Consider the following 13,155-nt stretch of genomic DNA (forward strand, 5'->3'; position numbering starts at 1 on the left):
ATGTAGTTTGAAATAGTGAAATTCTTTTTGTTTCCGATCTCAAAGTTATGTAATTAAGGTCGGTGAATAGAGATAGAATGCAAAACACCCATTGTCTAATTTATTGGTGAAACAGTCTCTCAAGATGGATTGAATGCACCTCCTCCTGTTCCCGTGTAACAGGATCAAGAGGGGTTGAATATCCTCCTCCTGGTCCTGTGAACAGGCTCGAGAAGGGGGCAGAATGGCTCTCCTGGACCTGTGTAATAAGCTCAATTGGGGCTGAATGGATCTCCTCCTATTCCTGTGTAACAGGCTCGAAAGGGGCTGAATGGTCCTCTTCTTGTTCCTGGGTAACGGCCTGGAGAGGGGCGCAATGGGCATCCTCCGTTTCCTGGGTAATAGGCTGGAGAGAGCATGAATTGGCCTCCGACTGTTTCTGCGTAACAAGCTTGATAGTGGCTGAATGGGCTTCCTCCTGTTCCCATGTAACAGGCTTGAGAGGGCTGAATAGACCTGCTCCTGTTCCTGTGTAATAAGCTATAGAGGGGCTGAATGGACCTCCTCTTTCTGTGTAATAGGCCTAAGAGGGGCTGAATGGTTCTCCTCCGGAACCTGGGAAACAGGCTGGAGAGAGGATGAATGGGGGCCTCTTGATGTTCCTGCGTAACAGGCTCAAGAGGAGATGAATGGACCTCCTCCTGTTCCTGTTGATCAGGCTCTAAAGGGGCATAATGGAGGTCCGCCTGTTCCTATCCAATCACCTCATGCAGGCCCTACCACCCCATCTCTGTAACCCCCTCCAGTACTTCATCTGCCGCTATCTCAGTAATCTCCTTTAGTCAAGACAGTCAAAGAACAAGAACAAAGAACAAAGAAATGTACAGCACAGGAACAGGCCCTTTGGACCTCCAAGCCCGTGCCGACCATGCTGCCCGACTAAACTACTATCTTCTACACGTCCTGGGTCCGTATCCCTCTATTCCCATCATATTCATGTATTTGTCAAGATGCCCCTTAAATGTCACTATCGTCCCTGCTTCCACTACCTCCTCCGGTAGCGTGTTCCAGGCACCCACTACCCTCTGTGTATTAAACCTGCCTCGTACATCTACTCTAAACCTTGCCCCTCTCACCTTAAACCTATGCCCTCTAGTATTTGACCCCTCTACCCTGTGGAAAAGCCTCTGACTATCCACTCTGTCTATGCCCCTCATAATTTTGTAGTCCTCTATCAAGTCGCTCCTCAACCTCCGTCATTCCAGTGAGAACAAACCGAGTTTATTCAATCGCTCCTCATAGCTAATGCCCTCCATACCAGACAACATTCTGGTAAATTTTTTCTGCACCCTCTCTAAAGCCTCCACATCCTTCTGGTAGTGTGGCGACCAGAATTGAACACTATACTCCAAGTGTGGCCTAACTAAGGTTCTATACAGCTGCAACATGACTTGTCAATTCTTAGACTCAATGCCCCGGCCAATGAAGGCAAGCATGCCGTACGCCTTCTTGACTACCTTCTCCACCCGTGTTGCCCCTTTCAGTGACCTGTGGACCTGTACTCCTAGATCTCTCTGACTTTCAATACTCTTGAGGGTTCTACCATTCACTGTATATTCCCTACCTGCATTAGACCTTCGAAAATGCATTACCTCACATTTGTCCGGATTAAACTCCATCTGCCATCTCTCCGCCCAAGTCTCCAAACAATCTAAATCCTGCTGTATCCTCTGACAGTCCTCATCGCTATCCGCAATTCAACCAACCTTTGTGTCGTCTGCAAACTTACTAATCAGACCAGTTACATTTTCCTCCAAATCATTTATATATACTACAAACAGCAAAGGTCCCAGCACTGATCCCTGCGGAACACCACTGGTCACAGCCCTCCAATTAGAAAAGCATCCTTCCATTGCTACTCTCTGCCTTCTATGACCTTGCCAGTTCTGTATCCACCTTGCCATCTCACCCCTGATCCCGTGTGACTTCACCTTTTGTACTAGTCTACCATGAGGGACCTTGTCAAAGGCCTTACTGAAGTCCATATAGACAACATTCACTGCCCTACCTGCATCAATCAGCTTTGTGACGTCCTCGAAAAACTCTATCAAGTTAGTGAGACACGACCTCCCCTTCACAAAACCATGGTGCCTCTCACTAATACGTCCATTTGCTTCCAAATGGGAGTAGATCCTGTCTTGAAGAATTCTCTCCAGTAATTTCCCTACCACTGAAATAAGGCTCACCGGCCTGTAGTTCCCTGGATTATCCTTGCTACCCTTCTTAAACAGAGGAACAACATTGGCTATTCTCCAGTCCTCCGGGATATCACCTGAAGACAGTGAGGATCCAAAGATTTCTGTCAAGGCCTCAGCAATTTCCCCTCCAGTCTCCTTCAGTATTCTGGGGTAGATCCCATCAGGCCCTGGGGACTTATCTACCTTAATATTTTTTAAGACGCCCAACACCTCGTCTTTTTGGATCTCAATGTGGCCCAGGCTATCTACACACCCTTCTCCAGACTCAACATCTACCAATTCCTTCTCTTTGGTGAATACTGATGCAAATTATTCATTCAGTACTTTGCCCATTTCCTCTAGCTCCACACATAGATTCCCTTGCCTATCCTTCAGTGGGCCAACACTTTCCCTGGCTACCCTCTTGCTTTTTATGTACGTGTAAAAAGCCTTGGGATTTTCCTTAACCCTATTTGCCAATGACTTTTCGTGACCCCTTCTAGCCCCCCTGACTCCTTGCTTAAGTTCCTTCCTACTTTCCTTATATTCCACACAGGCTTCGTCTGTTCCCAGCCTTTTAGACCTGACAAATGCCTCATTTTTCTTTTTGGCGAGGCCTACAATATGTCTTGTTATCCAAGGTTCCCGAAAATTGCCGTATTTATCCTTCTTCCTCACAGGAACATGCCGGTCCTGAATTCCTTTCAACTGACACTTGAAAGCCTCCCACATGTCAGATGTTGATTTGCCCTCAAACATCCGCCCCAAATCTAGGTTCTTCAGTTCCCGCCTAATATTGTTATAATTAGCCTTCCCCCAATTTAGCACATTCATCCTAGGACAACTCTTCTCCTTGTCCACCAGCACTTTAAAACTTACTGAATTGTGGTCACTGTTCCCGAAATGCTCCCCTACTGAAACTTCTACCACCTGGCCGGGCTCATTCCCCAATACCAGGTCCAGTACCGCCCCTTCCCTAGTTGGACTGTCTACATATTTTTTTAAGAAGCCCTCCTGGATGCTCCTTACAAACTCTGCCCTGTCTAAGCCACTGGCACTAAGTGAGTCCCAGTCAATATTGGGGAAGTTGAAGTCCCCCATCACAACAACCCTGTTGTTTTTACTCTTTTCCCAAATCTGTCTACCTATCTGCTCCTCTATCTCCCGATGACTGTTGGGAGACCTGTAGTAAACCCCCAATATTGTGACTACACTCTTCTTATTCCTGATCTCTACCCATATAGCCTCACTGCCCTCTGAGGTGTCCTCCCGTAGTACAGCTGTGATATCCTCCTTAACCAGTAGCGCAACTCCGCCACCCCTTTTACATCCCCCTCCATCCCGCCTGAAACATCTAAATCCTGGAACATTTAGCTGCCAATCCTGCCCTTCCCTCAACCAGGTCTCTGTAATGGCAACAACATCATAGTTCCAAGTACTAATCCAAGCTCTAAGTTCATCTGCCTTAGCCGTAATACTTCTTGCATTAAAACATATGCACTTCAGGCCACCAGACCCGCTGTGTCCAGCAACCTCTCCCTGTCTGCTCTGCCTCAGAGCCACACTGTCCCTATTACCTAGTTCTCCCTCAATGCTCTCACCTTCTGACCTATTGCTCCCATGCCCACCCCCCTGCCATACTAGTTTAAACCCTCCCGTGTGACACTAGCAAACCTTGCGGCCAGGATATTTATGCCTCTCCAGTTTAGATGCAACCCGTCCATCTTATACAGGTCACACCTGCCACGGAAGAGCTCCCAGTGGTCCAGATAACGTAAACCCTCCCTCCTACACCAGCTGTTTAGCCACGTGTTTAGCTGCTCTATCTTCCTATTTCTAGCCTCACTGGCACGTGGCACAGGGAGTAATCCCGAGATTACAACCCTAGAGGTCCTGTCTTTTAACTTTCTGCCTAGCTCCCTGAACTCCTGCTGCAGGACCTCATGCCCCTTCCTGCCTATGTCGTTAGTACCAATATGTACAACGACCTCTGCCTGTTTGCCCTCCCCCTTCAGGATGCCCTCTACCCGTTCGGAGACATCCTGGACCCTGGCACCAGGGAGGCAACATACCATCCTGGAGTCACTTTCACGTCCACAGAAGCGCCTATCTGTGCCCCTGACTCTAAAGTCCCCTAATACTATTGCTCTTCTGCGCTTTGACCCTCCCTTCTGAACATCAGAGCCAGCCGTGGTGCCACTACTCTGGCTGCTGCTGTTTTCCTCTGATAGGCTATCCCCCCCCCGACAGTATCCAAAGGGGTATACCTGTTCGAGAGGGGGATAATCACAGGGGATTCCTGCACTGACTGCCTGCCCTTTCTGGTGGTCACCCATTTCTCTGCCTGCACCTTGGGTGTGACCATATTTACATAACTGCGATCTATGACGCTTTCCGCCACCTGCATGTTCCTAAGTGCATCCAATTGCTGCTCCAACCGAACCATGCGGTCTGTGAGGAGCTCCAGTTGGGTGCACATTCTGCAGATAAAGCCATCCGGGACGCTGAAAGCCTCCCGGACCTGCCACATCTCACAGTCAGAGCACTGCACCCCTCTAACTGACATTGCGTCAATTAATTAGTAAATTAAAGTTTAAAGTTTTTTTTTTAATTTTAAAGTTACTGTTATCGATCTGTTTCCTACCACTAGATTTCTACTATAAATGTGAAAGCTAAATATAGTACTAAATTATAATTAAGTAATTATGTTTAATTAGTTACCAATGCTTAATTTTTTTAATTTAGTGTAGATTCCCAACCAGCCACTCAGGTCACAGCTTTTCTGTGATGTCACTTCAGTTTCCCACCCCCACACACACAATTTGAAAAGGTAATAAAAGTAAAAATGAGTAAAAATCACTTACTTACCTTCTGAGGGTCTCAGATGTTGTGAGGTTCTCTCTCTGACAGAGACTGCTCCTCCTCCTTCGAACGGCTCCCGAAACTAGGCCGTGATCTTTTAAAATCTCCGCTCCCACTCGCAGCTCCGGCTTTTTTAAAATCTCCGTTCTGACTCGCACCTCACGCGCTTTTTAAATCTCCTTCCAATCTCTGTTACGTCATCCAGACCCCAAGATCTGTATTTATCTCTGTGACATCATACACCTTCCCTATCTCTGTAACAACCCCCAGCCACTACACCTTCCTATCTACGTAACTTCTTTCAGCCCCGACCAATCTCCCTAACTCTGCAACTCTGTCCAGACCCCGAGAACCCTCTTTATTTCAGTCACCTCCTCCAAACCCTACAACCCGCCCTATCTCTAACCTCCAGCAGCCACAAAACCCCCACGCTCTATCTCTGTGACCCCCCCCCCCCCCCACCACCACCACCACATACAACCATCCCTATCTCTGTGACCACCCCTGGCACCTTCAACCCTCCCTATCTCTGTAACTTCCTCCAGCCCCTACACCCCTCCCTAGCTCTGTAACCTCCTCCAGCTACTACAACCCTCCCTATCTCTGTACCTTCCTCCAGCCACTACAACCCTCCCTATCTCTGTACCTTCCTCCAGCTACTACAACCCTCCCTATCTCTGTACCTTCCTCCAGCCACTACAACCCTCACTTTCTCTATAACCTCCTACTGCCCTCACAAGCCTCGCTACCTCTGAGATCTCTGCATTCACTCCTCCCTGCCAGTGACTCATTTCACTCCGTTTCATCCCAGCCTGGAGTTGGTTCAGATTAAGGTCCCCGTGTCCATGCTCCTTTCCTCTTGACGTCTCCAGTATCTGTGAAACTTTGTCCAGTTGTTGATACTAAAATTTGTCTCTTATCAAAACAAGAGTTTTACGAGGAATGTCCAGAACCATCCAAAACCCAACACGTCTGCGACAAGACGAGGGCACAGACATGTGAGGAAGACGACGAATGCTGGGGCTGGAAGCAGTGCTGTCAAGTCGGAGATTGTGGGAAGCGGTGCATCGACGTATTCCACGAGCTAGGTGAGAACAAGACGTGGAGTGTCTGCTGGGATGTAGTCCGAAATTGAGAAATTCTATTTGTTACCGATCTCAAAGTTATGTAATTAAGGTCGGCGAATTGAGATAGAATGCAAAACACCCATTGTCTAATTTATTGGTGAAACAGTCTCTCAAGATGGACTGAATGCACCTCCTCCTGTTCCCGTGTAACAGGATCAAGAGGGGTTGAATATCCTCCTCCTGTTCCTGTGTAGCAGGCTCAAGATGGGCTCAGTGGACCTCCTCCTGGTCCTGTGAACAGGCTCGAGAAGGGAGCAGAATGGCTCTCCTCCTGTTCCTGTGTAATAAGCTCAATTGGGGCTGAATGGATCTCCTCCTATTCCTGTGTAACAGGCTCAAAAGGGGCTGAATGGTCCTCTTCTTGTTTCTGGCTAATGGCCTGGTGAGGAGCGCAATGGGCGTTCTCCGGTTCCTGGGTAATAGTCTGGAGAGAGCATGAATGGGCCTCCACCTGTTCCCATGTAACAGGCTTGAGAGGGCTGAATAGACCTGCTCCTGTTCCTGTGTAATAGGCTATAGAGGGGCTCCATGGTTCTCCTCTGGAACTTGGGAAACAGGCTGGAGAGAGGATGAATGGGGGCCTCTTGATGTTCCTGCGTAACAGGCTTAAGAGGAGATGAATGGACCTCCTCCTGTTCCTGTTGATCAGGCTCTAAAGGGGCATAATGGAGGTCCGCCTGTTCCTATCCAGTCACCTCATGCAGCCCCTACCCCCCCCCCAATCTCGGAAACCCCCTCCAGTACTTCAGCAGCCACTAACTCAGCAATCTCCTTTATTCAAGACAGTCCTTCCAATCTCTGTAACCTCATCTGGACCCCAAGAACTGTATTTATCTCTGTAACAACCCACAGCCCCTACACCTTCCCTATCTCTGTAACAACCCCCAGCCACTACACCTTCCTATCTATGTAACTTCTTCCAGCCCCGAACAATCTCCCTAACTCTGCAACTCTGTCCAGACCCCGAGAACCCTCTTTATTTCTGTCACCTCCTCCAAAATCTACAATCCGCCCTATCTCTAACCTCCAGCAGCCACAAAACCCCCACGCTCTATCTCTGTGACCCCCCACCACCACCACATACAACCATCCCTATCTCTGTAACTTCCTCCAGCTACGACATCCCTCCCTACCTCTGTACCTTCCTCCAGTCACTACAATCCTCCCTATCTCTGTAACCTCCTCCAGCCACTACAACCCTCCCTATCTCTGTAACCTCCTCCAGCCACTACAACCCTCCCTATCTCTGTACCTTCTTCTGGCCACTATAAACCTCCCTATCTCTGTACCTTCTTCCAGCCACTACAACCCTCACTTTCTCGATAACCTCCTACTGCCCTCACAAGCCTCACTACCTCTGAGATCTCTGCATTCACTCCTCCCTGCCAGTGACTCATTTCACTCCGTTTCATCCCAGCCTGGAGTTGGTTCAGATTAAGGTCCCAGTGTCCATGCTCCTTTCCTCTTGAGGTCTCCATTATCTATGAAACTTTGTCCAGTTGTTGATACTAAAATTTGTCTCTCATCAAAACAAGAATTTTACGAGGAATGTCCAGAACCATCCAAAACCCAACACGTCTGCGACAAGAAGAAGGCACAGACATGTGAGGAAGACGACGAATGCTGGGGCTGGAAGCAGTGCTGTCGAGTCGGAGATTGTGGGAAGCGGTGCATCGACGTATTCCACGAGCTAGGTGAGAACAAGACGTGGAGTGTCTGCTTGGATGTAGTCTGAAATTGAGAAATTCTGTTTGTTACCGATCTCAAAGTTATGTAATTAAGGTCGGTGAATGGAGATAGAATGCAAAACACCCATTGTCTAATTTATTGGTGAAACAGTCTCTCAAGATGGACTGGATGCACCTCCTCCTGTTCCTGTGTACCAGGATCAAGAGGGGTTGAATATCCTCCTCCTGTTCCCGTGTAACAGGATCAAGAGGGGCTCAGTGGACCTCCTCCTGGTCCTGTGAACAGGCTCGAGAAGGGGGCAGAATGGCTCTCCTCCTGTTCCTGTGTAATGAGCTCAATAGCGGCTGAATGGATCTCCTCCTATTCCTGTGTAACAGGCTCGAAAGGGGCTGAATGGTCCTCTTCATGTTCCTGGGTAACGGCCTGGAGAGGGGCGCAATGGGCGTCCTCCGGTTCCTGGGTAATAGGCTGGAGAGAGCATGAATGGGCCTCCTCCTGTTCCCATGTATCAGGCTTGAGAGGGCTGAATAGACCTGCTCCTGTTCCTGTGTAATAGGCTATTGAGGGCTGAATGGACCTCCTCCTCTTTCTGTGTAATAGGCATAAGAGGGGCTGAATGGTTCTCCTCTGGAACCTCGGAAACAGGCTGGAGAGAGGATGAATGGGGGCCTCTTGATGTTCCTGCGTAACAGGCTTAAGAGGAGATGAATGGACCTCCTCATGTTCCTGTTGATCAGGCTCTAAAGGGGCATAATGGAGGTCCGCCTGTTCCTATCCAGTCACCTCATGCAGGCCCTACCACCCCATCTATGTAACCCCCTCCAGTACTTCATCTGCCGCTATCTCAGTAATCTCCTTTGTCAAGACAGTCCTTCCAATCTCTGTAACCTCATCCAGACCCCAAGAACTGTATTTATCTCTGTAACATCATACATCCCCTACAACCTTCCCTATCTCTGTAACAACCCCCAGCCACTACACCTTCCAATCTATGTAACTTCTTCCAGCCCCGACCAATCTCCCTAACTCTGCAACTCTGTCCAGACCCCGAGAACCCTCTTTATTTCTGTCACCTCGTCCAAAATCTACAACCCACCCTATCTCTAACCTCCAGCAGCCACAAAACCCCCACGCTCTATCTCTGTGACCCCCCCCCCACCACATACAACCATCCCTATCTCTGTGACCACCCTGGCACCTACAACCCTCCCTATCTCTGCAACTTCCTCCAGCCACTACAACCCCCCATAGCTCTGTAACCTCCTCCTGCTACTACAACCCTCCCTATCTCTGTTCCTTCCTCCAGCCACTGCAACCCTCCCTATCTCTGTACCTTCTTTCAGCCACTACAACCCTCCCTATCTCTGTACCTTCTTGCAATGACTACAACCCTCCCTATCTCTGTACTTTCTTCCAGCCACTACAACCCTCACTTTCTCTATAACCTCCTACTGCCCTCACAAGCCTCACTACCTCTGAGATCTCTGCATTCACTGCTCCCTGCCAGTGACTCATTTCACTCCGTTTCATCCCAGCCTGGAGTTGGCTCTGATTAAGGTCCCCGTGTCCATGCTCCTTTCCTCTTGACGTCTCCATTATCTGTGAAACTTTGTCCAGTTGTTGATACTAAAATTTGTCTCTTATCAAAACAAGAAATTTACGAGGAATGTCCAGAACCATCCAAAACCCAACACGTCTGCGACAAGACGAGGGCACAGACATGTGAGGAAGACGACGAATGCAGGGGCTGGAAGCAGTGCTGTCAAGTCGGAGATTGTGGGAAGCGGTGCATCGACGTATTCCACGAGCTAGGTGAGAACAAGACGTGGAGTGTCTGCTGGGATATAGTCTGAAATTGAGAAATTCTGTTTGTTACCGATCTCAAAGTTATGTAACTAAGGTCGGTGAATGGAGATAGAATGCAAAACACCCATTGTCTAATTTATTGGTTAAACAGTCTCTCAGGATGGACTGAATGGAACTATTGTTCCTGTGTAGGAAGCTCGAGAGGGGTTAAATCGGCCTCATCCTGTTCCTGTGTAACAGTCCCGAGAGAGGCTGAATGGGCCTCTTCCTTTTCTTGTGTAAGAGGCTTGGGAGAGGCTGAATGGGACTCCTCCTGTTCCTTGTTGTGTTTGGTCTTTGCTTGAGAACCTACCGCCGCTAGGAGCAACGCAAGAAGCCTGTCTTCAGGCTATGTCTTCAGGCTGTGCCTTCAGGCCTAGGGTCAAAGGTTAGAAGAAACGGTAATTGTATTCTACCTTACCTGTGAACTGGAGCTGGCGTGGTGTCGCCTCAGGTTGCACTTCACCAGAACGGTCTTCCAGCCGAATGCCTAACGTTGTCACTGCCGTTGCTATCTTTAAATCTTCAGCACTCGTGGTACCATGTTGTGTTTGGTCTTCTATACCTTCCATAGGGATCCACTAAAGACCTAGATTTGTCCAAACCAAGATCTTTATTGAGTCTCGTGTGGGAAGATAGCAATTTGTTACAAAGCACGTTTTCATAGAGTTCCCTTATACTCCTCTGGAACTACACCTAGCACTGACTGTTCACCTGTATGACTGACTACCATCTCCTGCAACCATCTCGTGATGGCCGGATGTGTCTCCCCTTATGTGGGAATCCCTGGTCACATTACCACGGTCTTCGAGACCGTATGGTGTCTGCACTGCCACCTGCTGGTTGGAGGTCACACACCATCCATCTATGATATTGTCCACAGGCATATCACCACATTCCAGTGTAACAGGCTCGAGAGGTGCTAAATATCCCTCCTGCTGTTCCTATGCAATCTCTTCCTGTCCCTACAATCCTCCCTATCTCTATAACCTCCTCCAGTCCCGACAACCCCTCCCTGTCTCTGTAACTACCTCCAACCCCTACAATACTCCCTGTCTCTGTCACCTCCACCTCCCCTGACAATCCTCCTTATCTCTTATACTACTCCAGCCCCTAGAACCCTCCCTATCTCTGTAACCACCTCCAGCCCCTACAATGCTTGGTCTCTGTAGCTTCCTCCAGCCTTTCAACACTTCCTGTCTCTCTGACCTCATCCTGCCCCGACAATCCTCCCTATCTCTTATTCCCCCTCCAGCCCCCTACAGCCCTTCCCCTCTCTGTAACATTCTCCCTATCTCTGTAAATTCCTCCAAAAATTACAACACTCATATCTCTGTAAATAGAGTCAGTGATAGGGGAGAGTTTGCTTGGGGTCATGGGAAGAGGTTAAATAGGTGGGTAGATTCAGAATCGGGGGACATCGAGAGTGTACATAGGGATGTGGGGGGAATAAATCATTGGGTAGAGTCACTGATGGGGGAGAGTGTACATGGGGATATGGGAGGGGATTAAATGGGTGGGTGGAGTCAGTGATAGGGGAGAGTGTAGATTATGGATGTGGGAAGTGATCAAATGGGTGGGTGGAGTTTAAATAGTTGCATAGTGTCTGATACATCCGAGTAGGAATAACAGCAAAATGGACTATTATTTAAATGGTAAAAAATTGCAGTATGCTGCTGTGCAGAGGGACCTGGGTGTCCTTGTGCATGAATTGCAAAATGTTGGTTTGCAGGTGCAGCAAGAAATTAAGAAGGCAAATGGAATTTTCTCCTTCATTTGCTAGAAGGATGGAATTTAAAAACAGGGAGTTTATGTTGCAGCTGTATTGGGTGCTGGTGAGGCCACACTTGGAGTACTGTGTACAGTTCTGGTCTCCTTACTTGAGAAAGGATGTGCTGGCACTGGAGAGGGTGCAGAGGAGATTTACCAGGTTGATTCCAGAGTTGAGAGGATTGGCTAATGAGGAGAGACTAAGTAGACTGGGACTATACTCATTGGAATTTATAAGAATAAGGGGGGGATCTGATAGAAACATAACATTATGAAGGGAATAGATAGAAGCAGGGAGCTCGTTACCACTGGTGAGTGAAACTAGAACTAGCGGGCATAGCCTCAAAATAAGGGGAAGCAGATTTAGGATTGAATTCAGGAGAAACTCCTTCACCCAAAGGGTTATGAATCTGTGGAATTCCCTGCCCAGTGAAGCAGTTGAGGCTACCTCGTTGAATGTTTTTCAGACAAAGATAGGTTGATTTTTGAAAAGTAAAGGAATTAAGGATTATGGTGAGTGGGCGGGTAAGTGAAACTGAGTCCACAAAAAGATCAGCCATGACCTTAATGAATGGCGGAGCAGGCTCGAGGGGGCAGATGGCCTATCCCTGCTCCTAGTTCTTATGTTTTCCATTAATTGCTCAAATATTGAATTCTTTCTGTTACTCAGAGAGCTGTAAATCGAACGATGACTGTGCTCGATATCTGACCTGCTGTCGTGGACATTGCCGCATGTTGTGTAGCCAACCCGGACATCAGGTACAATCTGTAGCAACATACCTGTCTAACCTATCCAAGAGATTTCAGCACTGTGGATGTTTGGTAGGGTAGGGTTGTGAGATCCTTCTGTTACGACACTCTGGGTTAGCGCGTGGTCAATTCCAACCGCACAGACCCCAGAGTCCCAACACAAGTGAATTAACCAATAATTTGTATTGAATATTAGGATTCTTTTATTTTTTATTAAATATTTTATTGAAAGTTTTTGGTCAACCAACACAGTACATTGTGCATCCTTTACACACTATTATAACAACACAAATAACAATGACCTATTTTATAAACAAAAAATGAATAAATAATAAATAACAAAAATGAAAACTAGCCCTAATTGGCAACTGCCTTGTCACAAGTAACACTCTCCAAAAATATAATTTAACAGTCCAATATATAATTATCTGTAGCAACGACCTATAATTACTATACAGTATATATTAACAGCCCTGAGAGTCCTTCTGGTTCCTCCTCCCCCCCCCCCCCCCCCCCCCCCCCCCCCCCACCCCCGATCCTGGGCTGCTGCTGCTGCCTTCTTTTTCCCATTCCGTCTAACTTTCTGCGAGGTATTCGACGAACGGTTGCCACCGCCTGGTGAACCCTTGAGCCGACCCCCTTAGGACGAACTTAATCCGCTCTAGCTTTATAAACCCCGCCATGTCATTTATCCAGGTCTCCACCCCCGGGGGCTTGGCTTCTTTCCACATTAGCAATATCCTGCGCCGGGCTACTAGGGACGCAAAGGCCAAAACATCGGCCTCTCTCGCCTCCTGCACTCCCGGCTCTTGTGCAACCCCAAATATAGCCAACCCCCAGCTTGGTTCGACCCGGACTCCTACTACTTTTGAAAGCACCTTTGTCACCCCCATCCA

At 48.2% G+C, this 13,155-nt stretch overlaps 1 protein-coding gene across 1 annotated transcript in view; it reads left to right on the plus strand.

The window, feature by feature from the left end:
• The window catches only part of LOC140392264 (uncharacterized), a 166,779-nt gene that overhangs the window by 131,577 nt on the left and 22,047 nt on the right, over positions 1-13,155 (plus strand). Inside the window, exons 59-62 of the mRNA XM_072477580.1 lie at positions 6,008-6,166; positions 7,741-7,899; positions 9,548-9,706; positions 12,180-12,268. Of these exons, the coding sequence (XP_072333681.1) occupies positions 6,008-6,166; positions 7,741-7,899; positions 9,548-9,706; positions 12,180-12,268 (566 nt within the window). The remainder of the gene's footprint in view (positions 1-6,007; positions 6,167-7,740; positions 7,900-9,547; positions 9,707-12,179; positions 12,269-13,155) is intronic.

Source organism: Scyliorhinus torazame, chromosome 16 (genome assembly GCF_047496885.1).
Source record: "Scyliorhinus torazame isolate Kashiwa2021f chromosome 16, sScyTor2.1, whole genome shotgun sequence".
Classification (NCBI taxonomy): domain Eukaryota; kingdom Metazoa; phylum Chordata; class Chondrichthyes; order Carcharhiniformes; family Scyliorhinidae; genus Scyliorhinus; species Scyliorhinus torazame.